The sequence below is a fragment of the Drosophila bipectinata genome, chromosome 2R, assembly GCF_030179905.1.
Source record: "Drosophila bipectinata strain 14024-0381.07 chromosome 2R, DbipHiC1v2, whole genome shotgun sequence".
NCBI classification, from domain to species: domain Eukaryota; kingdom Metazoa; phylum Arthropoda; class Insecta; order Diptera; family Drosophilidae; genus Drosophila; species Drosophila bipectinata.
The window spans coordinates 22862026-22888548 of NC_091737.1; the positions used below are offsets into that span (position 1 = coordinate 22862026).

Consider the following 26523-nt stretch of genomic DNA (forward strand, 5'->3'; position numbering starts at 1 on the left):
GGGGTCAGGGGTCAGAGGGACTCGTGTGTCGGCATGCCGCCCTCGGCTGATGTTCCTGTCAGTGTGCAGATAGCAGAGCTCCGTGTTTGTTTTTCCGCTGCCGGCTGGCGGACTGCCGAGGCAGTTCCCTAAATCCTTTACAGGAATCCTGTCACCATGACCAGCTGGAATACAATGAAAACGCGGTAAGAAATAATATAGTTCTTGTGGATAATATTAGGAAGAAAAACAAGAAAAAACGAGCTAAAATTAGGACAAGGTCGTCAAAAATGCCTTTGCGTTATAGTTGAGGTTTTATGAGTTTTATGTTTGGTAGAGTAGAAGGAATCTATAAAAGACAATAATGTATTATTTCCCCACTTACAGGATAACCGCTTCAGTGCGGACCACCAACCGCATGAATGCCCTGCTTTCCGAATCCATGCTTAGCAGGCGGCGGGCGGCCCAAAACCCCGAGGGAGAAGCCTCTGCCGCCGAGGGTGGGGAGGTCAAGAAGGAGAAACCAAAGAACGACTGGAAGTTCTTCCACACCAACTTCAACATGGAGAGGGCCCACAAGATCATCGAGGATTGCATTGAGGAGCGGCTGCTGTGGGATCGGTTTAGTCGCAATTACGACTCCTGGCGGGCCCTGCAGCTCGTCGAAGGACTCGCAGCGGAAATCAGGGACCGGGTCAAGAAACTTAATCATAGGAGGTAAGAAAAAAGCTTCAGATACAATAATCAATAAATTTTTAAACTAAACTACGTTTTTTGGGCAGGCACCGCATTGTCTGCCTGCTGTCGATTGTGGAGAAGCAGAACCAGGGCGTCTACCAGCGGATGTGCCACCTGATGGACGAGAAGCGGGACAATTTCACCCAGCTGGTTTTTGAGCGGCCCACGTACTTCATGATTGTCGTCTTGTATTTGGTCTACAAGGACTAGGTGGTTAGATCCCCGATGCTTGTTAATTAATGTCGTTAAGTTTAGTTAAGAGTGTTGAATAAAAAAAATGCAAATACATGTCAAAAAGTAGATCATCACACCTGATCTGAAACTTGTAGGCCCCGGCGAGATTCGAACTCACGATCTCCTGTTTACTAGACAGGCGCTTTAACCAACTAAGCCACGGCGCCGTTGTGACATCGGCCGTTCTACTAGTCCATTTCAGGAAAAACTGGCTTCCGATGTTCTTCTTTTTTGGTAAGAAACCCATTGTGTTAATTAATATTTGTTTAGCTGTTTCGAGTGATATTGAACAGTAGATACGAAGGCGTTGCGATAAAACAATGGGACTCCTCGCATGGGGAATACCTTAGCGAAAAGCTTTTATAAGTCGGGACACAAACCTATAATTTAGACCCTAAAAATAAGGGCTGATTTGGTAAAATACATTTAAGGGATACATTTTATATAATCCTTAGTTTGAGATTGTCTATCATGTTGAAATAAATCTTATATTTAATCACAAACTTGCCATTTATGTATATTATAAAACATATGAGTTTCAAGTAGCAATCTTACCCCTCGTAGAGCTTTTGGCAAGCTTTTTAGTCCCTTCTTTTAAAGAAATCAGCTCCCTTTCCCTTAACAATATTTCTAATGATTATTGTAACCGAAATTGCGGCCATTGAAACTCGTTAATGGGTTAAAGAGCGACAGCTGGCAAGCAGAACAATAAACTGCTATTAGGGCAGGGAGAAAAGCAATCATGGAAGCCGATTAAATTATTTTATAAGGGGCTTGATGATTCTACCTATCGAGAGAAATAAAAAAATATAAACACACCCATTTTTGCCACAAGTGCTTCCTTGGGTTAGGCCCCGGCGAGATTCGAACTCACGATCTCCTGTTTACTAGACAGGCGCTTTAACCAACTAAGCCACGGCGCCCTCGAAAGTTCATCCGTAGAAATAACCAAAAAAAGCTACCGAACCGGAGTCTGCTTATGTTTTGGTATTCGGCAGATGTGTGTGTGTTTGGAAAGAACTATAAGATACTTATGGCTTTGTATGAGAAGATACTTGTCCGGACCGCCTGCCGCTGGGCTGGCTGGAAAAGTTTTATTGTGGCGCAGAACTAGTTATGTAATCTATGCCATATTTATCTACAACTTGTGCCGTATCGTTTGCCGAGACGACAAAGTATTTATAAGTATCTGGCAGCTATTTAAATACTCGCTGCTGCTTCTGCCCGCCGGGCATGTTTGTCTTTTTGAGGCTGTGGCCGTTGGTTGGATGTTGGAGAAGAAAAAAAATGCAAATGATGCCGCTTTGGCCAAATGGAAATTATTTGTACTTTGCGGCTGACTCGAATGAGACGAGTGCAGAAGAGCAGAGCAAACTTGGGCACTCGAAATGTATCTATGCGATTGCTGGAAAACGGAAAACACAGCCCATGGGCCATGTGCTTCTTATGGACCTGGGCCTCGGCTTATTAGCAAGTCGGGTGAGCGTTCTCCTGTCAAAGAGTTCAGTGGAGCAGCTAAAGCACGAAACCGCCGGCGATTGTTAAGTATCTGAGCCGAGTTCCGTTAGAACTGAATATCTCTTAGCCAGGCTAGCTGGATGACTGGCTATCTGGCTAGCTGGGAATATGGCCACGGGTCATGGGCCTGGGAATAGTTTCAAAATTAAATAGAAAATTGTCGATCAATTCTAAAGTATTTAAGTAAAATTCCAATACCATTACCATCGTCATTTAAGCCCCCCAAACAGGTCATGCCACTTCCGAGCGTTTACCAAACTAATTGCCCAAACTTAGTGGCTCATCAAATGGCCGCATCACTCCACGCTGATTTCTATCAAAGCATCCCCGGCCTCGGAGACCCGGACGAGTAGGATGGACACCCGCGAGTTGGGGGGCACCGTTTGGCTACAACTCCGAATCGGGTAGTAGTATCTAATGCGTTTCCTGTGTTTCAGCCATGTTTTGGCCCGTGGTGTGTGCCTGGTGTCTGTATCCGTGTATCTGCATGTTTCCATCTCTGTTTGTCTACCCTATCCAATGAAGAGTAGCTTGCTTTCTTAGTTTTAAATGAACTATTTGTAGTGCCTAGAAAGACTTTGTTTAATAGAATCAATAAAGAAACCTGAAGAACTCTTAGGGCTTAGTTGGAAAAAATAAAAATAAAATCATTAAAGATATTTAAACTGTAGTCACATCGTTTTTGATATATTATTATTCCAACCAGAAGTCAGAAAACCCTCTAATAAACCCCCTCATTTACCTCTTAGAGTGACTATTGTTCGTTGTTTTGAGCTCCAACCCATCCAGTCTGTTTGCACCGCTTGTTACATTGTAATTTGGCATTGGCATTGGGAAGCCAACGCTTATCGGCACATGACTCCAATAAATTCGTTTTCGCCTTTCCCTCCTTGGTCCCCATTCACCGTATCAGGCATCTCTCTCGACCCGGGACCCATGTCGATGCAGGATTCTAAGGATTCCTGCTGGCCCCACTCTCCTACACGTCCCGTCCTGACTCATCCCTCAAACCCTCCGCCAAACGCGCAGCAATTGAGTTTTTACGCATTTCGTAAACCTCCAAAAAAAGGATACCAGAGCCAGGAGCTGGAATTTAAGCTGAAGCTGGAGCAGGATAAGGATTTCAGGCAGTGCCCGGAGCTGTCGGCTTAGCTTTCGTCTATTTCAGTGTGTGGTGGCGATTTGCTCGGTTGGGGAAAGACAAATCTGCTTTTGTTTTTATCTGATGCCGTTTCGTATTTACGCATCTTATCCTGGTGGGAATCCGAGCACATTTGCTGGCTCTGGCATTGACACTGGCATTGGATTGGGCGGACGGAAAAGCTATGATAGCCGGGCTTTAATGAGAAGAGCGGGGCTCCCCCGCTAGGGTTTAAATTCTCAAATTATTATTGGCTCGGGGAATAGGCCACGAAAGTGCCATAAAGGCCGCCAATTCCCAATTGTGCCGCATTTCCCCGACAATTAAGAACAGAGGGCTTCGGGAAATGAAAATGGAAACATTATTCGGTAAAATTACGAAGCGATAAATCGAATGATGCCAAGGAATGGGACGGAGTGTCCATATCTGCTGAATGCTTGTTGGTAGAATGACCGGAACCGACTTCCGGCAGAGATATTTTTGTGTACCTGAGAATAAGGAATAGTGATTAGGATGGATGTTATTGATAGATTCCAAGCGATACCCACCTGACACTCATCTGGCGACAGAAGAACCGAAAGTCGCTGACCATCGCCTCGAGGAGGTTGTGGAGGAAGGCACGCAATAGCATCAGTTCCATACGGACGTGCTCCCGAGCTGCCATGTGGCAGTGGAGCGGCACCAAGACCTGGCGGCAGTTATCCGCGTGGTAGACCACTTTCTGCATCCGGTTGCGGTAGGTGACGTGATCCACCTTGGTGGTCTTCTGCTGCTCCCAGCGCTCAATGCACAGGGCAAAGTGGTGAATGGCTCTGATCTTAAACTCTTCGAATTGTGTTACCTGCTTGGTCATGTTTTGGATGCGGGTTTGGAGCAGGCAGCGCCATCCTTCCAGCTCCTTGATCTGCTTCCGGGTGGAGTTCAGATGCTCGTATGAGGTGGCAAGCTTGCATCGCATTTGGCAGTTCTGGCGACGCAACTCAATCAGCTGCAAGCTTTCCTGGGTCTTGAAGGATGTTTCCTCCCTCTCCTGCTCCTCCTGTTGCTGGTAGCACTTGTCCTTCTGCGGCGGCAGGAGTATCTCCCGCAGCTGCAACAGGCGCTGCTTGATTAGCTCCAGCTCTTCGTAGGCACCGTCCAGGTCCTCTATCTCCTCACCCACGGAAGGCTCTGCCCCGCTGCTCAGCACCTCGGTCTCCTCCACCTCGGGATCGGTCTCCGGCAGACCCGGAGCCCGGCATTCGCCTCCATTCCACCACATGTCTTTGGGTTAACTGGGAATTCAGGTTAATACGAGTGTTTTCTTGGAAAGGGAGTAAATATCTAAAGAAATGTGAATTACAAAAAGGTGTTTATACTTGGCATCTGAGGGGAGCCCTACTATAATTACTAGAACTTGTATATTTAATATCATGAATAAATATTATTGTTTGCCCTAAAAAATCATTAGTTAATTAAATCCCGGGCTTACATGCCTGCCCTGAAGCCTAATTCAATTTAAGATTGACAGCAAATGTTGGGATCGTTAATCCAAAAGTTAATCTGTTCTATTCGGGGCCCCTCGCTGGCCTGATTTAATTGAGTTAAAGCAATCTGTTGGCCGCCTCGTTTCGCTTTCAATTAAATAAACAACTTTTCGGCGGCTGCCAAAACGGTTTCCCTCTGCCTCCCATATCCCCTCGGCGGGCTTTTCGTTGTTATGGCATTTTAACCCCTAATTTATTAATGAGTGCCGGCATTCATCAGAGCAAAAAGTTCATATTTCAAAAACTGGCGCAGAAAGGGTTGGAAATTATTGGGCGGCATTTGATTAATGACACTTGCCACTCCGGCGGGGGGACTTTTGCGTGGAGCTTGGGGTCTTTTTGGGGGATGATGTGGATGAAGAATGTCTCCCCCGGCTGCTGCCAAATATGCTCCAACAAAATATTTGCCAAGTTTCACTTTTCGTCGAGTCCTGTCACGTGCAATCTGCAGCCGAGGCAGAAACTAAAAGGATGCCAATATCGAGTCAAGACCGAGACCGAGCTTATCCATAACAATGTCCTCTCCTCCGGGATGTTTCTGCATACCGTTGCGCATTGTGACATGCCAGATGAATTTGTTCGAACATGTGTTCAGCTCCGGCTCCAGCTGCAGCTGTTCCGGCTCCACTCTCCATATCCTGCCGCCCTGCCTTGGGGTGGTGGAACTGATACAGATAAATTAAATTTCGTTCGCTCCGTTTGCAGGTCAGAGGACACCGGAAGGGCGGATGCCGTTGAACTTGCATGCCATCACGAATTTTGATTTTTGTAGCTGATCCAACCACATCCAGCACAGTTTCACCGGCAGGATTATCGGGGGTTATTGGCATTATAAACACGTAGACATACAAGCAGTTCTTGCTGCTATTATATCCTTAGAAAAATGGGTTTATTTGTGGTCTTAATGTGGGTTTTGGTTAGAATGTGGTAATTTATATATTAAAGCCCAAACGATAGCAATGACTTGGTTGCTTACTAAAACTAAGATTACTTTTGGTAGACACTTTGCCGGCCTCAGGTTGGAGTCCCTTGGGAGTCTTCCTTGTCTCTGGGTTGGAATTTCCAATATGCATGTTGGCTTGTCGCTTCCATAAATCACTGAATGCCAATTTCCAATACGTTTCTATTCGCGGCATAAATCTGAATATTTCCAGAGCAAACAATAACGAACCTAATCCCTGGGCAAACGTGACTCAATTATATGGCCAACAATCTCTGCCAGATACCGCATGTGTGAGTGTGTGCCACTCAAATTTCATATGATGTTTTTTACACAATGCATAATTCGGAGGGAATTTATGTGGAAAACAATAAAATTAAATTGTTTTCGCATTCGGCATTCAAAGGCAGCGGCCCCCAACTGGCAACTGCTGTTCGCATAATGAACTCATCTAGACGAGAATAATAAATTTTCCCAACAGCATCAGGAACAGAAAAGAAATGGCGCAGCCATTTCAGGGATTCCTCCTTTCATCCTTGAAAGCCAGCTCCTTCCTCTATCACTGCACTGAAGAAAAAAACGTTATAGATGGAAGAACAAGGTCTTAAGACTTTATTTATCCCTACATTGATATATGTTTAATTCAAACATTTATTTTCCTTTGTGTAGGATGTGTGCAATTTTATTTCTGCTCCCAGGATCCATCTTTCGCCTTTTCTGCCTGCAAGCAGGTCGTAAACCACAAGTGCCCCGCCTCGTATAGAGTTGAGTCGAGTTGTGGCAGCGACTTTGTCACACTGCTGCTTCCGTTGCCTCACGGCTCGTGCCTCATGCCTCATACCAAGTTCCGTGCCACCAAGCTCGTCGAGTGTTTAACTCATGAACGCCCACTTTGATTTCCATTTGAATTGTGCGCACAGACGGCGACGCGAGCCACTTGTAAAGTTTCCATATGTGGCACCGATTTATGGTAGTCACAAGTGGCACCATTGCAAATGGCAAAAAATCTTTGGGGTTGGAAAATTAAATTCGCTTTTTTATAATTTTTAAAAGTTAGGTTTTAAGAGGAAATATTTTGTAAAAATCTTGAAGAAAAGTCCTAAATAACAGAGCAATAATGCTTCATCCTGGAAATTTGTCTCGAAGGACCAAATAGAGGTGAGTATTTTTAGTTTTTTTTTAAGTTCTTCCCCTTAAGTGGTAAAAATGGCTTAAAACAAATTGATAGAGGGTTTAAATGATTTTCTTGTTAAAAAGTAGCCAGTGCCTAACCTTTTTCATAACATCAAACCTCCCATCGACTGACCATTCCTAAAGCCCTATTCCATCTGATGTACATTTTTAGATTTATATTTTTTCTTTTCGAAACCTGTCACAAGTAGCTGATATGTACGAGTTGCTTACCGCCCAACAGCGCCTTGTGGCCGACAACGTTATCATGAAAATTTGCCGAGGCGACTATATACACGCACTGTGCATTTTGCGCGGATCCGTCAAGAGGGGCCATCAGCTGCCGCAGTTGCAGGATAGCATATTGCGGCGCATGATTCTGAGACTACTATACCCGACGGAAAATGATCAAGATATCACGCCACTAAGCAATAACAAGGAGCTGATGGAGCAGCTTAACCTCCATGGATTGGACTCCAACCTCATCGATACCAACATTCCGAAGGAATTGCTAGGCAAGATCTACGAGAAGGCAATGACCCTCAGCTTTGAGCAGTTCTACCGTCATCTGGAGCACCTTCAGTGGGTCGAGCACACGATCATCCACCATACTCTGGTGCTCTACGTGCACTGCCTCAAGCTGAAGCTCGCCCAGCAGGCGATCAACCGTCTGGAGGTTTGCGAGGGTCTGAACCTGGAGCTGGCCTTCCTCTACGGACTGGTCCTCCTCACGGGCATCTTTCTTCTCAGTCTTCTGTTCTAAGTCGTTCGAGGGGGTTGCAGTGGGGGCGATTGGGCAGGGCAGGCACTTTCACCTGCGTCCCAGACGATTCAATTAAATGCAATTCGCACGCACACATGCGACTCTCGGCTCTGCCCCTCCGTCTGCTTTCCTGTCATGTGTTTCTTTGAAAAATAGATTTCTAAAACGTTTAAGCTGCAGCGTGTGTCTTGAATTTTAAACCACCCTCCCGCACATAAACATATTAAAATTTTCGCCAAGGTGAATGCAAGCTAGACAGCCACCCCGGGATTCCGGGATACCGGGATGCCAGGATACCAATACCCCAGCATCGCAGGACCCGAGCATAGCATATGCCTTGGCCGCCAAATAGCACAAACGTGACCAAACTTTTTGTGACTCTTTGTGCATTGTTGGCAGGCGATCATTTATCTTAAATGCCAGGCCATGGATACGGCTATGGGATGGGGTATCCGTTTTGTGTGGTTCCCCACTTTTATAAGGGGTATTTCCGGGTATAATGAGCTTGTTAAAATGTATTACATTCCAGTTCTCTAGTGGAAAACTCAAAACAAACTCCATATTTAAATCAAGAACTCTTTAGACAGGGTATCCTTTAGTCCAAAACATCTATAGACCGTTCCTTTCATTTGGTCTCCTTTTTTTTGGGATTTTTGGGACTCCTAGGAAACCAGCTTGTCCTTCGGGGTAAGTTTCTAAAGGTGCACGCGGACTTCTTAATAAGAAGCTCGGTGGACGATGGAATTCATGGCTCTAAGCGGCTTTGCCGGCAGGACAACCCATAGTCCTATAATGGATGGGTCGAGCCTTAAACGAAAAGAAAATTCAGCAGTTAAAAAGGAAAAGTTCTTAACTGACACAAAAGTTGATTCATTGAACGGAAACAAAGTTCAAGACCAAATATTTGGGGGTCACTTAAAAGGAGGTTCAGGTTAAATTTTAAGCCAAAGTCCGGTCTTCTTTCATCTGAGGCTTTCAGCTTCCTGGACATCTTGCCATCTAATTTAAAACATTTTTCAACAAGTAGTTTCTCTCCTTTCATATTTGCATCGCAGCTGAGGCTTATAAAACTTTCTGACAAAACAATTACGGCATATGTATAGATAAACAAACAAACCCACCCAGAACCACCCACCAAATGTTATATCCTTTTTTGCATTGCTTTTGTTTAAAAAGAACTTTGAAATTTTTGTTTGTTTGCCCAGCGACTTTGTCTGGAAATTGGTCTTGTGCTAGTGGATCCTGGCTCCTGGATACTGCTTACTGGATACTGGATACTTCTCCTTGGACGGATATTAAAATTGCAAAATTTTTTAATCTTTTTTGCGAGAAACGTTTTACATATTCTATAGATTCCGGCGTACGCCATAATGTCCCTATTGGGTCTTTTTTCTTTTGAGCTGCTTGCCAGGAGCCATGCCACATAAGGTTGAATTTATGTATGTATTCGGGCTCCCAATTTCCCCTGCCGGTGGCATGTGGCAATAAAAGGAATATCCTGCATAAGGACGTTTCCGTTCAACCAACACCCAATCCAGATTCTGGCTCCTGAGTGGCAAAAGTTTTTGTCCTTGCCGATGCGATGCTACGTAAAATTTTTATAGACACGTAGGTGAGTGTGTGGGTGGGTGGATGCTTAAATCCCAGTTTACTACTTTAGGTGTTTACCACACAAAAGGAGCCCGTGCCAATGCCGGTGCCAGGAACAGGACCAGTAGCCAAAAGCGGAAATCCCATTCTCCTCTGGCAATCGTCGAATTATGCAGCACAAGAAGTTGAGACTCTGAGATTGTTTCTGCTGGCGCTTGATGAAAGATTTTTATCATGCAAATAGTTAAGGGGACTTGGCTGGCTGGGCTCTGGATTCTGGATTTCCGGTGGCTGAGACTCCTACTTTTTATGGGATCCACTAAATTGGATTTATATCAGCATCTGCTGCCGCCACCCGCCATCCGCCGCCCGGCGAGAGCTTAAAGCCAAGGAAAGTTTGGCGCATTTATCACCCCGATGGCTTGCGAAATATGTTTTAATCATATTTATAGCGTTAAAAGTTTCTTCTTCGGCGCCCACTTAACTTATTGACATTTGACCTTACAGCGACCCTCGGCTGTTGGCCGGAATGGCTAACGAACCGGGCCAAAATCATTGTTGTGCCAATACAAAAGAAATCCGACTCGAGTGTGTTGTTGTTATGGAATCACAACCAACCAACCAACTGGGGAGTGGGATGATCAGGCGCGTGCCCCTTGGCATTGTCCTGTGTCCTTGTGGCCTGCGTCCTGCGCCCACCCGAATCTAATTTATTTCCCTGCTCAGAATTTGCATGCGACTGGGCTTGTTGTTCATTTAAAACATCTTCCATCATTTGTTGCCATCGGCTTTACCAATTTCCCTTGTCCTTTCCATTGTCGGTTATTTTTTTGGATTTTTTTCTGGAGCCTGGTTCTGGGCCATTTTGCTGTGCAGTGGCATCGATGATGATGATGATGGCATTATTATGTGTCGGCGCCCTGTTCATTTTTCCCGCCAAACACCCGGAATCCGCCCGGCACCCGCCGCCATTTTCCTGCCCTTTCTCCGATGCCCATTTGCCCATTGGCATTACTTCCGCTTCCGCTGGCACCGGGGTGGGTTGTAAAACTTTTGCTTTTTAAGGCTTTCCTTTTGACATTTTTCATTAAAATGCGTTTTTTCTTGGTTATTCCTTCTGCGGTCCAAGTGAATTATGTGTCACGTTGTAGCAGTTCTTACAAAATTGGAAATTCTTTGTAATTTATGTTTGATTTTATTGAATTTTAATGATTTCGTGAGCTAATAGGATTTGTTTTTCATTTAACTTTTTTTGAGAGTAAAATAACGCATTTAATTGGCACGAAATGATAAATAGTTTTAATAATATTTACAAATTTAATTTAAAACATTGACATTGGCAAATTATTTCACTTGCATAAATTTGATTTAATTATTTGTTATTTTTGGCAACATAAGCAGACCACACACGGCGTATGAGCAATTAAAGGATTACATATAATGAATACCAATCAATGTGGTCATTATTTATTCAACTGTGAAATGTTCTGCGGCTCATTATTGGCTTTCGGCCATTAAATTGTATTTACAGTTACAACTGACCGCACCAAATGTTATTTTCCGGCTAATTGAAACTAACGTTGTTTTTTCCAAGAAATCTACAGAAATTTAAGGCTTAAAGTGGTTACTTAACAATGCAAATTTTGGGAAAAAGGATACCCAGTAATGCTCCCAGTGGGATGCCTAATCCACCATGCAAAACATGTGCTGACCACTGAACTGCCCGAGAATTTATACACCGGTACGGTTTGGGTTGTAGGTGGCGGTCGTGGGAGGCTATAGCGGAAACTAACTGCGCGCATTTTCTGGTTTTCCGGTTTAGGCAAATGGAATATTTAATTAAAACATTCGCAGACAGGCAACACCGGTTGGCACCTGCAACCCAACAAGGAACATGTGCAATTTGCGGTGCCAAGTGCGAGGAGAGTTTAACCCTCGAAACTGGAAACTCGCAAAAATTTGTTATTGCATTTATGGATACACGTGTGCCGGGGAGAACAACCAACACACAGGGGCCATAACATTTAAATTTTATGCCGGCAGAGCTTTCAACACCCAGCCAGCCGACTGCCGACCACGACCACGATGATGGCCCTGACGACCATGACGACCATGCGATGATGTTGCCTAAGACGACTCCTTGGCCCAATAAAAATGTGACCATAAAATTATATTGTCCAGGCCAGGGCTGACTAGCCTTTGACTCCGACTCGCCAGCAATTTAGGCCTTCTCCCCTATGTATGTGCTTGTATTTTTATTATGCTAATAATGGGCCCCAATGCCATGCCTTTTACGGCTCCAACCATGGAGCTTTACTTCTCGCCTTCCGATGCCCCGGAAAGTAGGCAGTGCAGAAATCACTGCCAAGTGGCTGAGCTGCCCTTTTATTTCAGTTTAATAACCCTCACGCAAAGCCGCATCACAATTTATGAGCATTTAAATGTACCTATACGGACATATTCCTTTATTATTTATAACAGCTGCTTGAGAGATTTGGGCTGTGCGGCTTCGGAGTATTTGCAGGCCTTAGACATAATAATAATGGGCCGGTCACTGGTTGGGGGAGCTTTGCTTCGATAAAGGAAAGTGTTTTATGCGGAAAGTGGTGATATTATGACATTTAATATCGTTTTAAAAGCATCTTCATAAGCGTCAAGGAATTATGAATAATAAATATTAATCTGGGGTACATTTTTGTGTGATTTTTTTAAAGGGAAAACTTTTGGCATTAAAAGTGTAAAGTGAAGAGTATTAATAGAACATTTTTCAGTAGAACTTGAGGCTATATTTGATCTTTGATCAGAGCTACCACCTCGCTTCTATGTGGCATCCATAGTTACCAAAACTCAAAGGCAGAATGTAAGTCCAATCAGTGTACAAAATGCAATGCTAATTGGAGTCTACCCCCAGCCTCCCTCCTCTAATTCCCTGTTGAGTCAAGCGTTTCGCAGCCTTTGTATTAACAGTTAATTTCAATAAAGGCGCCCCCACGAACACCCACACCTCCCACACACACACACACTCTCCTTACACACCCAAGGAGCTGGCGTCGTGCCCCGGTAATGAAGTCCTAATGCTTTCATGCCAGTGTCAGGAAGTACACGTGTCAGGTGGTGGGGCGGAGCGGAGCCAGGCCAGGCCAAACATGTCAAGATTTATGTCTCGACTCATTAGGAAGCTAATTTGTCATGTGTTTTCAGCGTAAGCCTTCGAGACTTTAAATTTTTCAACACTTTAATTGAAAACTCTTGGAATCCCATCCCATCCCTGCCCACCAAACCGACTTTCACTTCGAGGGGAGGGTGTATGAAAATAAGATGCCCAAAATTGCCAAACTTTGTTTGCCAGCAATGCCGGGATTAACTGTATTTAAGTGCCACGAAGCGGCAGGATAGCCGAATTCCGCTTTGCTAATTTATGGCCAACTCCCGCTGCCCGGAATACCCCTTTCGCTTTCGCAGGATACCAGGATAAAAAGAAAACAAACCTAAAAAAAAAAAGGAAAAGCCACGGCTGAAGGATAAGAAAACGGAGTGAAAATCGGGGTCTTAGCAGTGCATAAATCTAGAAACCGCAAGGAATGGGGCGACCGTAAAGCGGATTACTCTGCCGTGCATTGAAACAATTTATTTTATTGCGAAACCTTTTTTTTCAGCGCACTTTTTCCGAGGGACTCTCTTCCCCAGCCCATTGGGATTGTAGGCGTGTCTGCGTTGACAGTTTTAAAACAAAAGTTGTCTACTTTGCAGTTTACTTAAATATTCGCAGCCGCAGTCCCACTAGCTTCACTTAAAATCAACCAACTGCAACCGGGGAGTCCTTGCCAATTGCATTCGGGTTCCAGGATCCAGGATCCGGGAACTGAGAGTGGAAAACTTTATCGCAACTTTCTGTTTGCTCAGCTGGAAGGCGTTTCTAATTGCTTTAGCTATGCAAATGCGATTCAATCGAGTGGAGTTATCCCTTTTGCTTTATAAGAGGGCAACGCCACTGAAGGGGAATGGCTATAAAATTGGCTTTAAAATATATCATTAAATGTTGTGTTCTTATATCGGAGGGAGTGGTTTTACTGAGAAGTATAGTATAACTTTATTCCCATAAAATCCAAATAAAGACTCTACTCCTTCTTACTAGATCTCGTTTTAATGATCTCATCACGCAAACCAAATCGATAAGCCTTTATGGATAGAAACGCCAAAGCCAATTCACAGCCAAGATTAACTTGTGGGATAACTAGCTGGTTCTTAAAGATACGTTTTTATCTGCGAATTGTGGCTATAAGATCCCAGGGCTATCCCAAGGTTGCCTGGCTTGAGAATACCATTGAGCCCGACCTCGGCAAGCGTTCTCAACTTTCGGGCTGGCAGCATTCGATTTATGTTAAAGACTGCCCCTGGAAGAGGCAGCAAATCTTAGTGACTTACTACGAAGGGGCACGCACCTTCGGAGGAGAGTGTGCAGCGTGGAGATACATTAACAATTGTGATATCTTTTAGCTGGAACGACGACGTGTCGACAGGCAGACAACGAGGCGATAAGATATGCACCATCTATTTAGTCAAAGGACGGAGCCAAATTTCAAGTTGACTTTGGCCAACCGGGGGAAAAATTTACGCTAATCTGTTGGCAACACGCCACAGAGGTGCAGGCTCCCAACTGGCCAACAATTCATTAGCATTAGCCAGGTCGGCAGGAGAGGAGTGTCCGTCCGTACATGTGTTGTGACTCCACGGACAATGCAGATGGGATTCTGAATGTGGATGTGAATGTGAATGTGAATACGAGTGTGAATACGAGGGGGGTAGCGTTTGAACAAGCGCATAATTGCCAGAGAATTTACGATAATGTTTTAAATTAAAAAGGATGTTTGCCCCGTCCATCCCGGTCTCCGTCCTCTGGACGTTCAAGCTCTGGACATGGCAGGTCCGTTTCGTCGTGGCTTTCGCTTCTCCTCCGTTTTGCCTTTCTGGCCAGAGCTGAGTTGGCATTAAAACATCTTGACGCAATTTTTGCGATAAGTCGACAGCAACGAGCCAAAGCGAACCCAGACCCAGGGCAGAAATAATGGCTGGATTATGTACGAATCATGTCGTTGTTGTTGCTCTTGTTGGCCACTTCTCGGCTCATGTCTACAGCCAAAGATCATGTTGGAAGCGAGCTGGCCAAGGATAAATCAGGCACAAGGCACAAGGCCTGGCCATAGCCGGCCTAAAAGGTGTTAAAACTATTTTTGTACGTTTAATGTGCGATAAAAGAAATGAAAATTCAACAAGTTCCAGCCAACCTGAAAGAAATCGCAAAAAAAGACGAAAAACGTGACGAATTCTGTAAGCGATTTATCTTCTGTGGGAAAAAAGGCAGACTTTCGGCCAAGCCGGAAGTGTGCAAGCCAATTTCTTCTGGGGCACTTAAGCGGGACATAAAATGGGATCAGAGCCAAATGGTTTTGGCTGCCTGGAGCTTCGCAGGTGCATTGGCCACCCAAGGATCGGCTGCGCGTTTGGGCCATTAACATTGCGCTGGCTTAATGAGACGGCCCCCATGAACGGCCGAAAACATTGTTCTCCCAAGCATCCAATAAAATTAGAAAACCTATTTAATATGCGTTTACGTTTAGCCGGTATTTGCAATGGCCAACGGAGGACAGAGGCCCAGTGTCCGGCAGCCATGATGGGAATGTTAATGCTCATGTTGCAGTTAATGTTGTGGGCCTGGCCGAAAAGCACTTATGCTAATCAAGGCAATTAACAATCGAACTTGGCCACTAGGGGCGGAGGATCCGCATCGAGACCTGTCGGTTGGCAAGATTGTTGTCCGGCGGCGACAACCGTTAGTGATGATCCAGTTTTGCGTGGCACTTGCTCATCCTGCCGGCACCAGACCCCACCCCACCACCTGGTCCCGCCTTCTCCAAATGTTAATTTAAATTAGAAAGTAACGGCTCTTTATTATTATGGCTTAATCACATCGCATCACTATTAACAACGACAGGAACAACAAAAATGATGGTGATCGCTCAACGGGCAGCTTGTTCATTTTGTGGCATCAGCGATTAACACTCTCATCTGGCAGGTAATGGCGCAAAAGGTGTTTGGAAATCAATTAAATTTGTTGGCCAGAAGACTGGGCCACTTGACAGGACCCTAAGGCGGCCAAAACAGGCAGACGAATTCCCCATTGGCTTCCAATCTTGAATATGTTGGAGCGGTTGGGTTTTTATTTTGTGTTGCATTATTTATTTAATAATATATAATTTATAATTTAATTAAATTTATTTATTTTTTGTTGTTGAAGCTTGGACTTTAATGTTAACTCTTTGCTTTCAATGCCATTTTTTTTTCATATTTTTTCTACCATTTTCTGATAACTTAAGCCGACAGGCAATGGTATTCGAACTGGCCCACAGTGATTACCGAACCCTGGGGCTCAGACGGTCTAAGGATGTGCGGCTTGAGATAAGGACTTTAGCGCGTTCCTCGCTGAATCTGGCAACCCTGCGACCTGCTCCCATTAAGCCGCAAGCCCACGAGGCGACTTCATCGCATTCTAACCAACACACAAAAAGGCACACACCGAGGGCAAAAGGGGAAAAAACTTGCACTTCCAGTGGAGATGGAGATGCACGCAATTGAGAAGGAGCCGGAGCTGGAGCTGTAGAAGCTGGAAAATGCAATAAAAACTCGTTGTTGGTTGCCGCTCCGCAAGAGCGACTTGTTAACTTGGCCAAGAGCCATCCCACCGACCTGGCCAATGCGGCCAGTGCGGAAAGCAAACTCGAAGCGAACAGAACTCGATCGCGAACTCTCGGATCGGCTTGGATCGGATCGCAGTGAAGCCTGAGAACCGCGTGCGGCTTTCTCGCGACTTTGCAACGATACTGGATACTGGGTGTAAAGAAGGCATTAAAATCGCTGGCCGAGCTGACAAAACGGCAATAAATTAAGCCAAAAAACCGCCGCGGGTCGCAAGAACAACAATATATACGAAAACGAAGAAATTTCGCAGGTTGCAGGTTGCAGTTGCAGTTTAGTCGCTTTTGCCACAGTTTGCACGGTTGCAGTTTTCGAAAGGTAACCGAGGTAGCTCGGTGCCACCGGCGGCACCACCACCACCACCACCAGAACTCCAGCAGAAGACCAGTCTTTGGCGGATTCTTCTGGCCAGGTCGTTGGCTGCATTCACACAACTGCGTGAGCGGAGAATGGGAGTACGAAAGAAGAACCAGACCAGCAATAAAAATGGCAATGGTACCCAAGAAGAGGGCCTAGGACTATTATTAGTTTACCTCACTTGCGGTAATTAAAGCGTGAAAATCACTATTTAACTTCACATAAATTTGTGCTTTTAACGCAACATTCCGCAGCGAAGCCGCAGCCAGCAACTGTGTGTCTTTTCAATTATAGACTAGACACAACTCAAATCGGTTCAACTGGGATTAAGCCAATAGCCGGTAAGTACATGGACAAATGGGCGAATGGGTGGAGGCGTGGCCCGGCTATTGCGGCACAACAACTGTCAATTGATTTTAATTTAAGCCCCAGCGATTTGCTTTAAATTGCCAATTATATTTAGTCGCTAGATATACGATAAAAGCCGAAAGCCAAGCAAATCCGAGCCAGCAATTTAGTTTGCTTTTTGTGTATTGTAAATAATCGAGTAATTGGCCCGACTATGGACAGCAGTGATTTAATCTCTCAGACCAAGAGCTGGAGCTCCAAGCCAGAGTTGCGGACCAAAAATGCCAACACTCTGGGAACTCCAGTTCCGACCTGAAACCAAAATCCCCAACCCACTCATTCGGCACTTGCTCATTAAAAGCGCGCCACACTGACCTCAAAGAGCTTAACTTATCCTCCCTCCAATTTTTTAAGGTCCATCCAGGACCAAAACAATACGGAAAAAGAATTAAAATAAATTGCGAAAACAAACGAAAACGAAAAACGGGCAAATAAAGTCAACGGGGGGACGGCCACGGCGATGGCGATGGCGAAGAGTTAACAACTTAATTGGATTTGCATGTAATTTTACTGTCCAGATTGAAAAAATCGACAGTTGTTGGCAGTTTGTTTGCTGGCCCCAGATTCGGAGATAAGACCAGAGAACGGGTCACAAAAAAAGTCGCGAGTTGCGACTATGTATACCCGGTACTTCTCTTAAAGCCTGGCTCAAAGAAGAAAGCCAACAGGATGGTTCTTTTGCTAAATGGTGCGTCTATAAGATATCTTAATCTTAAAATGAAGTTCAAAAAGCGAAAAATCTTAAATCTGAAAATTTGTAATACATTGCAGCTAACGTTTTAAACATATCCAAAGGGCATAGAGCAGGGAATACTGAAAGCTAAGCTGAAAGCTATTTACAAATAAAAAGAAAATTATATTTGACACTAACCGCATTTTTGGCGCTTATGTAAATCGACACTATTTGAGCAAAAGTGGCACTTAAGTGGCCAAAACACCAAATTCCAAACTATCAGACCCCTGATTAACACAAAAAGCCACCATTAAATCAACGTTCCACTGCGAATTCATGTATTGAAGCAGCTGATAAGTGATACCTTCGAGTTGGTGGCTGGCTGCTTTATAATTTCGATTTCTGGCTGACAGGCCATAAAATTTGGTGCTACAGTAGCTGCCACTATTTGTCGCCGGGAAATGCGATTTAAAGTGGATTTTGTGTTGGGCGTTTTAAGCTGTCATCGACTGTGCGGTTTTAAGCAGGTAAAATGGCAAAGCGAAGGGAGATTTTAAAGTTTGGATTATTTTATAGCCTTGTTTGGTTACTCGATTTTATCAGAGAAATCGAGTAATCCCTCGCAAGCTCTTTAATCAGCCCTCGTATTTTGCGTTCCTGCCTTTCTGATTTATATTTTGACAGAAACCCAAGCTCTTATCTGTACCATTTTGGAAATTAAATGTGTCAGCGCTTTCAAAAGGACCCTGATAAGCTCGACCTCGTACCGATCCTGTTTGGTCAGACGGTTCAGAGCCATGTTGGGGGCATTGGGTATCGAGGATTACGCAATTGCAGCCTCGCCGCGCCTTATATGGCATGTCCCACGACAACGGTCCATAAATTTGACTGCCTTTTTGATTATTTCTATAAAAATAAATACTCATAAGCAGTTCATAAGTTGCAGCGTTCTTTTGTTTATCCGTTTTTGTTTTTTTCTGCCATGGGCCGGGGGGCTTGTTAGGCCCAGAGCCGTGTGTGCATGTGCCATAAATTAACGTCAATTGGCGGCAGGGCACGGGCACAGATACAGATACATCCGCGGGCACGGGAGCGCAGGCTCAGATACAGATGCGGACGCAGTTGGCCAGTTGAAAAGTTGGCTAAAAACTGCAGCTCAAGCAGCGGCGCATGCGCCCATAAATCTTTTCTTTTCTTTTCATTTTTTTTTTGGCTATGCAACCGAGCCGGCAGCGGTCAGCAGAGTTCATGTATTCATTTCTGACAAGCCCATTTTTAAGTAGAGGTGCTCCAATCTGAACCCCAACTCATATCCGAATTCGCATGCGAATGCGAATGCCAAGTACTGTCAATTGGGTGCATTTAAATTGTGAAATTAAGGTGGAAATTGGCAACAGGAAACATAAAGAAAGATCAGGGGCCAGAGGCCAATTTATCGGCATTGTTTCCCATTCTTTGGCTCTGTGGCTCTCTGGCTCATTTTGATTGAATTCAAATCGCGCTGGCCAGAGACAAAAGAATGCTTCGCAGCCCGGCCGGAGGAATGTCAAGTCATTTTGTGCCTGGGAGTGTGGAAGAGGCCCTGCCACCGTTTCGGCCTGGCCCACGTTGGTTTGGAATCCGTCCCATTCCTCCAGCCGCATCCCCATCCCCTTGGCAAACAAGTGGCCCCAGCTGTGTAAAATGTTCATCAAATGAACGCTTTAGCGGCCCCTCCCCACCGGCGTACAATGCAACATTTAAGCAAACAGGGAGACATAAAACAAGAAAAAAATCTGGCCAACGAAAGTCGACTTGGCCATACCCAGTACTAAGAAAAAAAAGGGGTGTTTGGACCTTAAGATCCTTGAAAATGGAGCAATAATTATATATTATTAGTTACTTTCTTAAACGATTGGAGCATGGCTGGAATATGAACTATGTTGGTACAAGATACATCTCTTAAAAAGATCTTTCCTATAGTCTTAATATACCCCATCAACCTCCAACACAGACCAGCTAAAACAAAAACGCTCAACGTTAGCCTAAGAGAACCCAATTTAAGTGGTTGTGCCTCTGTTGTTCCGAGGATACCAGCCGGTTCTGGTTTTGTTCATCTGCAATTTTTCACATGCCTCGTCAGATACGTCATTGTCATTGTCAAGTGCGCAAACGGCGGGCCTAATGAAAGTAACGATCGCCAATGACAACGACTCTCGGCTGGCTCCATGGGTATATCTTTGAATTACACAACCTGCAGTTGCAGCTTTCAGCCCAGTTAGTGGTGGCAACAGTTGTGGCCCTTAAGATAGACAACATCCAGCGATCAGAACTGAGAAGTATAAAGTTGTAGGTGTATTTTAAGACCCTATACCATTTTTATGATTTCCGTAAAACAAGGAAACTTCCGCCCAACAAAATGTGTAAAATTTTTGATGCATATTAATGCCTTTCATGCTTGCAGCACATGCCACCAAAGGGGATTATCGTCAGGCGATATGTTGCTGGAAAAACTAGAAACCTGAATGGGAGAAAAGTTTTTAATACTAGAGCACTGCCAAATTTATATGCAAGTTCATAAACAAAGCACTAAAAGGATTTAAGTTTGGCAAGCAACAATGGGCCACAATGCTGCCATAAACAATAAACAGTCAAGTTTCTGGGGAAGCCTGAAAATTGTTTGGAATCGAGGCATCCTCCCTCCTCCCGCCATCTTGTCAGCCATTTCGGCCACAAAAGCTCCACACAAAACTATGCCGCAGTCGGGTGGGGAAAGTTAGAAAGTGGCGGGGATTTGTTGCAGCCAAAAAGTTTCGGTGTCTGTGTGAAATTAATTGTTGGCCCAGAGCTGGGCTGGTCCGCCCTCCTCCAGTTTTGAAGCCAAAACAAAGCTATCACTTACACGCCCGGCAAGGATTAGTCCAAGGATCCAGCGAGACGACGGAGCATGCGAAATTCAATTAGGCGCCATGACGTGCCACATCCGTCTGTCCGCCGAGGGATCTGTTGGGGGAAGCTGGGGCAAGTTGCTTGGCAATAAAACACAATGCAGATAATTTGGCGCTTTCTCAATTCTTTCTTGGAAGCCACAGGCGCTGTAATTTGCCACATAAGTCACAGAGTCAACAAAAGTCGTTGGGTTAAAAGAGTGCGAGGCGGCGGAGCCAGCCACAGAAGACTCGTCTTGGCCAAGGTCCGAGCTCCCTTGGCCAGCCGACTGCAGGCGGCCAAAACCAACAACTCAATTCTTTTTAACCCCTCGCCTCGGGTTTTCCTCGGTTTCATGCGAGAAATTGACACTGACCTCTCTGGCCCCTAAACGGGTGGGGGATGCCAGACAAGGGGGCGTGGCAGCGGCCTGTGCCACTCCCCAATTCACTTACGAGACCCAGAACACGCAACTCTTTAGGGCACTGTAAGAAAAGGAGTAGTTATACACTTATAAGTAGAAGGCTAGAGGTCTCTAAAAATTAAATAAATTCTCTAGAGAGTTTTAAGAGTCCTTTTATTTATTTCAAGTGTATTCTGCCTTGATCCACTTCACTTTCAGCTGCTGGCCGCATTCAACTAACAAGATTAAACTTAAAATTGTAAATTGCTTCTTAGTCTAATTACGTGATGTTGTTGTTATTGTTGGTGATCACCATGATCATCAGGAGTAAGCCACATTGGGGAGACTAGAGTGAGATGGGTAGGGTGTAGAGTGCGATGGCGATAGCGCCATTCTTCCCGACTCTTCGGCTTAATCGACTTTCTGACTATCTGGGGCTTGTTGAGCTTGTTTCTTGGGCTGCTGTTGTTACCCCTTCATTCAAGAACTTTAATTACAAAAACCAAATGCCCAAGACTCCGAGCAGGCAATTACCCCGGCGGATCGGAAAAATTAGATCTTTGGCCATATGCTTCATTAAAAAATTTTAATCACTTGTACTATGTTAGACTTCCATCAAGATAAATGTTTGCAAAATGTATGCAATAATTATGGGTTCTAGGCAACTTTCTTGTTGGTTTTATTTGAATTTTCCTGAAGGCTTTGAAGGGGGCATATTAAATAGTTATATTCACAAAATCTTGTACTTTATTAATGTGGCTGGAAATGCAAGATAATCTTGAGGGGATACCTATGTCATTTGTCAATCCATTTCAACAACAGATCTGTATCACATGTACCGTATGTGCTGTAGAATTTCTCAAAATGTCAGACTTGGCTTTCTGCACTTTCCACGATCGAGTTATGAGCCCCTGCCACCGAGCCGGACCCTAATCGAGCCCATACAACGGTAATTGCACTCCCAGATAAATATCACTGTTAGAAGCCCACACGACAGAGTCCCGGGGTCCAGACTTGCGGTTGGAGGATGGCGGATGGCGAATGGATGCGGGGTTCTGTGGCAACTTTGAAGCTGTTTGCTTAGTTGGCAGACGAGAGCTCGGGCAAAAAGTGGTCAGCGGCAACTAAGTGGGAAATGGAAAGACGAGTCCGAGACAGACTGGTCGCCAAGAGAGTATCTGCCTTTTTCTACTATTTCACATCTTTTTTCACCAAAGATTACACTGGGAAAATTATTCTAAGGCTTACTGGATGCAGTTATGAATCTTCCTGGTATTTATCCTCCTATATTTTTTCCCAGTGCTAACAGAGAAAGCCATGGCCAAGGAAGTGGCAGTGGCCACTGGTCAGGCAAAGATGCTTTATTAATTTTAACCGTTTGCTGCGTGCCAAGCAGCCTTCTTTTCCACTGCATCTCGAGGAGGGAAGTGAGATGTGGGGATACCAGAACCAGGGTTGCCAGCGGTATCGCAGTACCGCGCACATATACATACGACGGGGATGGGGCTGGTGTGTCGTGAGACAAGTTTATTTGGCTCAGTGCCGTGTTGACGTTTAATAAATTTACGAATTGTGGCCATGCGCGGCATGTGGCCAAGACATTGGCATTGGCAATGGGATGGCTATTGGAAGATTGGACGATGGGAATGCCGCATTGGCAGTTAGACAAAGTACGTGCTCTCTGTGCAACTGCAACACAAACAACAACTACAATAAGAAGAACTGAGACAGCAGCTCTTGCGGCTTAGAGTGGCTTCATCAATCTTGGACAGCCTGCCGGGCCACTGCCAGTTGCTGGCGTTTTTAATGCGCCACATCAATCCAGGCATTAAGAGCAACAGCGAAATCCGAGGCCAAAAACAAAGCACAGCAAAAGCATTTTCTCGGTTCGGTTAGAACTTTTAATTTCTTTTAAATATAGACAACAAGTCAACCCACTAGATTGGTATACACTGGGAAATAGGATATAGTTCTTTGAAGAGTAAGATAAGTATTTAAAATTCTATTTTATTCTAATTTTTTCGTGTGTGCCAGGAATGAAAGATAGAAGGGGACACAGATAGGGACACAAGCATTTCTACTGTAATTAAAATCTTGAGTTCACTAAAAAAGGCGACGTCGTTTCGCTTTTAAGAGCCCTTCGAGGGCCTCCAATGCTCCGGAGCAGCAACAATCAAAAGATAAACTGCCGCCATGGAAGTTGCAGTAATGGCGCAGTGGAATCGCCACTGTTCCACCGATGCAGCATTCATTGAAGTCCATTTAGACTGCAATTAAAAAACTCACAACTTATACGCGAGTTGCAGATAAAGGCCAGGCCAGAGCCTTCAAGTTCACTTAACTTTGGCATAAATGTGAAGCTTCCAGCTAGGGAATGCCTGCCTCCATCCCAGCTCAGGTCTCTATCTCCATGTATCTGTATCTCTGGCCCTTGTATCCGCCAGTGCGCGTCTGTATGTATGGATGTACATCTGCTTTGGGTGTATCTTGGACTTGGCAACCTGTTAGTGAACCTGAGATACGTCAGTCAGTATGGCAAAGAAAAAAGTGAATTAAGTGAATAAGAAAAACATGTTTGCGAAAAATTGTGCGAATGCTTTAAATAATTAAGTAGGTGGACAGACAACCAGAAGAGAAGGATAGCCAACTCGAAAGAATTCAGAACAGGTCGGGAAAAGCAGAATCAAGACTCGGCAATGTCATGAGCCGAGCTTTGACATAACTTTGGGGGTTAAGCATACGTAATTCCTCCTAATGAGAAAACCGGAAAACCAAAAAAGAGGTTCTGAAAATTCCTTTTGAAAAATCCCGCATATGCAAGTAATGTTAATGAGAATCGCGGAGAAGCTTAAATATGGAGATATAAAACTACTACTAAAAGAGTATCAGTGTTTCGGTGTAACCTCTTTACTTATATAGTCTAACCTCTACACCTCCATCGATCACTGATTGCTGATCAGAATCTCCTGTTGCACTTGCCTCCTCCCCAACCGCCAACCGCCATCCGCCTACCCCTTTCGGCAGTCAACACGTTTGCAGTTCCTGGCCAAGTCAAGAAAGACAAATGACAGAAGCTTCTGTTGCTGACAAGCGACTTATCCTGTGCCAGTTCTCCGTCCATCCGGCTCTAGCTGCTTCTTCCACTCAAATTCCTATAAAACGAAAAATATACGAAACGAAAAAACATTTTTATTTAACAGCTCGGAGAAGAAAAGTTTCTGGCTTCATAAGGTCGTTTGTCGCACATGTTTACTTGCACTTGCAGTGGCCATAAATTAGATTGAAAACGGAATCACAACCGAGGAGTGCGGTCGGAACCGTTCGTCCCCCAAACTGAAATCGACAACAAATCAATTTTTGTGCCATTGCAGCAGAAAATGACCCCGGACCCCAAAACTTTTTCGTCCACCCCCCCACAAAAGCTGGATAGGGTTTTCAATTTTCCCATCATTGACGAGCGGGCAAAAGGCGAACTCTATTCTGGCATTCTGGCAGAGTCCTGCCTCCCCGACAAAAACAGCTGGACACAATCTGTGCGGCATTTAAGGAGGTTTCGGGGGACTGTTTAGATGGCCAGTAAAAATGCCATTTCCGCTTGTTGCCGTAAAAACTTTCTGCCGAAAGTATTCCCCGCTCGTAAAATTGCGTCTGACACATGCGAACAAAGTGTTGACTACCGTGAGGGGTTTACGGAGTGGGAATGGGATTCAATCGGACTTCGGGCAATCGTTATTACTGTTTAATAGTAGACAGCTTTTATGACAAGCTCTGGCCCGAACGGTGGGGCATTTGGCTCGAACGTTTTTCACACATTCATTAATTTACTTTGCCAGCGGGGGCGGCAGTCCCCCACAACCGAACTGCGGATAAAAGTGAGGAAATAAAAGTTGCCAATAGAAATAAAAGCCGCCAATTCATAGAGGCAATTTCATTTTCAAATTCTGTCAGCCACCCTACTCAAGCCACCCCATAAAGGAATTAGGCAAAGGCTCACCAAAAAAGGACGAACAAAAAATCATTCAAATCCTGTGGGGTAAAAATGCACTTCCAGCAGGGGCTTGAGGGTGGCTGGCAGTTTCACCTTCATCAGTCAGACCCTGCTAAGTATGCTAGTATTTGATTCCTTCGCCGTCGACGAACACTTGGAGAAAAACCTATCAAAAATACCAAATAAATGAATAAATAAATCAACTTACTTTTAAGACTCCTCTTTATATTTCTTAAAGTGTTTCTTCCTATCCGTCTACTCGTAATTGGGCAACGATGCGTAACGCATGCACATTTATAAGAATTGCAAATAACTTTAAGCAGAGTTGTCAAGGTACTTATGTCCCCCTCTCCCTGCGGGCCAACACACTCGTCCGAGGAATACGCGAAACTGTGTCCTGGCCACAGGATGTCGCTCCCCTCTTCAGGTTTACCTTGAGCGGTTTTCGGCGAAGGGGAATGGGAACGGGCCAAAGTTGTGGGGTCACCAGCCATCGTAAATGGCCAAGTCTCAAGGGTGGCATAAATGTTGTCCTTCGTCCTGTTGTTTCCTTCTTGCTTAGCGAGCTCATGACTTAAGTGGCTTCGTTATTGTCCTTTCTTAACTAACACTAAAACGGATTGATTTTAATTCCCATTCACTTGTGTTCATTGCCATCTTTTATCGATGTATTCAGAAAGTACGCCAAGTTAGGTCAGACATTTGATTATGAATAATATGAATGTTAATGACACCAATTTTAATACAAACAAACTCCGCCTATAGATTGGAAAAGAATTGGCAGACATGTGGCCTTGATGCATGTCTCCATGCATTTCCCAATTTTTGAAGGGGACACCCCAGAAAATTTGACAAAAAATTTAAAAAATAATTTGTTCTTAGGTTTTGATGCAGATTGATGACGAATTGATCTACAAATCGATTCAGGTACTCCGCTTAAGGATCGGATACGAATTGGCAAAGATATAGCCTTTTCCGTGCGGCATATAGGCCCCCTCATGCATTTCCCAATTTTTGAAGGGGACACCCCAGAAAATTTGACAAAAAATTTAAAAAATAATTTGTTCTTAGGTTTTGATGCAGATTGATGACGAATTGATCTACATATCGATTCAGGTACTCCGCTTAAGGATCGGATACGAATTGGCAAAGATATAGCCTTTTCCGTGCGGCATATAGGCTCCCTCATGCATTTCCCAATTTTTGAAGGGGACACCCCAGAAAATTTGACAAAAAATTGAAAAAATAATTTGTTCTTAGGTTTTGATGCAGATTGATGAAGAATTGATCTACAAATCGATTAAGGTAGTCCGCTTAAGGATCGGATACAAATTGCCAAAGATATAGCCTTTTCCGTGCGGCATATAGGCCCCCTCATGCATTTCCCAATTTTTGAAGGGGACACCCCAGAAAATTTGACAAAAAATTTAAAAAA

General features: G+C 44.5%; 2 protein-coding genes and 2 non-coding genes across 4 annotated transcripts; 1 reads left to right on the top strand and 3 right to left on the bottom strand.

The window, feature by feature from the left end:
* Window positions 1-394: 394 nt before the first annotated feature.
* LOC108123081 (dynein light chain Tctex-type protein 2B) lies at window positions 395-1382 on the top strand. Its single transcript, XM_017237982.3, has 3 exons — window positions 395-696; window positions 762-1185; window positions 1245-1382. Exons 1-2 carry the CDS (start codon window positions 398-400, stop codon window positions 925-927), a joined length of 465 nt encoding a protein of 154 aa, XP_017093471.2. The 5' UTR covers window positions 395-397; the 3' UTR covers window positions 928-1185; window positions 1245-1382.
* Window positions 1045-1118, bottom strand: TRNAT-AGU (transfer RNA threonine (anticodon AGU)). The gene has a single exon. It is a non-coding gene; the product is annotated as a tRNA-Thr (tRNA).
* A 418-nt stretch (window positions 1383-1800) lies between the features above and the next one.
* On the bottom strand, window positions 1801-1874 carry TRNAT-AGU (transfer RNA threonine (anticodon AGU)). The gene has a single exon. It is a non-coding gene; the product is annotated as a tRNA-Thr (tRNA).
* A 2074-nt stretch (window positions 1875-3948) lies between these two features.
* LOC108123035 (uncharacterized) lies at window positions 3949-4979 on the bottom strand. Its single transcript, XM_017237933.3, has 2 exons — window positions 4159-4979; window positions 3949-4098 (listed from the first exon to the last, which is right to left on the bottom strand). The coding sequence occupies exons 1-2, from the start codon at window positions 4869-4871 to the stop codon at window positions 3972-3974; spliced, it is 840 nt and encodes a 279-aa protein (XP_017093422.2). The 5' UTR covers window positions 4872-4979; the 3' UTR covers window positions 3949-3971.
* Between the last annotated feature and the right edge of the window lie 21544 nt (window positions 4980-26523).

What these genes read in the sequence shown, in the direction of transcription:
- LOC108123035 (XM_017237933.3), bottom strand. Translation starts at nt 4,871, where the DNA reads ATGTGGTGGAATGGAGGCGAATGCCGGGCTCCGGGTCTGCCGGAGACC. An exon ending in TGTCGCCAGATGAGTGTCAG is followed by an intron (nt 4,099 to 4,158) that starts GTGGGTATCGCT and finishes CCTTATTCTCAG; the next exon opens with GTACACAAAAATATCTCTGC.
- LOC108123081 (XM_017237982.3), top strand. Translation starts at nt 398, where the DNA reads ATGAATGCCCTGCTTTCCGAATCCATGCTTAGCAGGCGGCGGGCGGCC. An exon ending in AAGAAACTTAATCATAGGAG is followed by an intron (nt 697 to 761) that starts GTAAGAAAAAAG and finishes TTTTTTGGGCAG; the next exon opens with GCACCGCATTGTCTGCCTGC.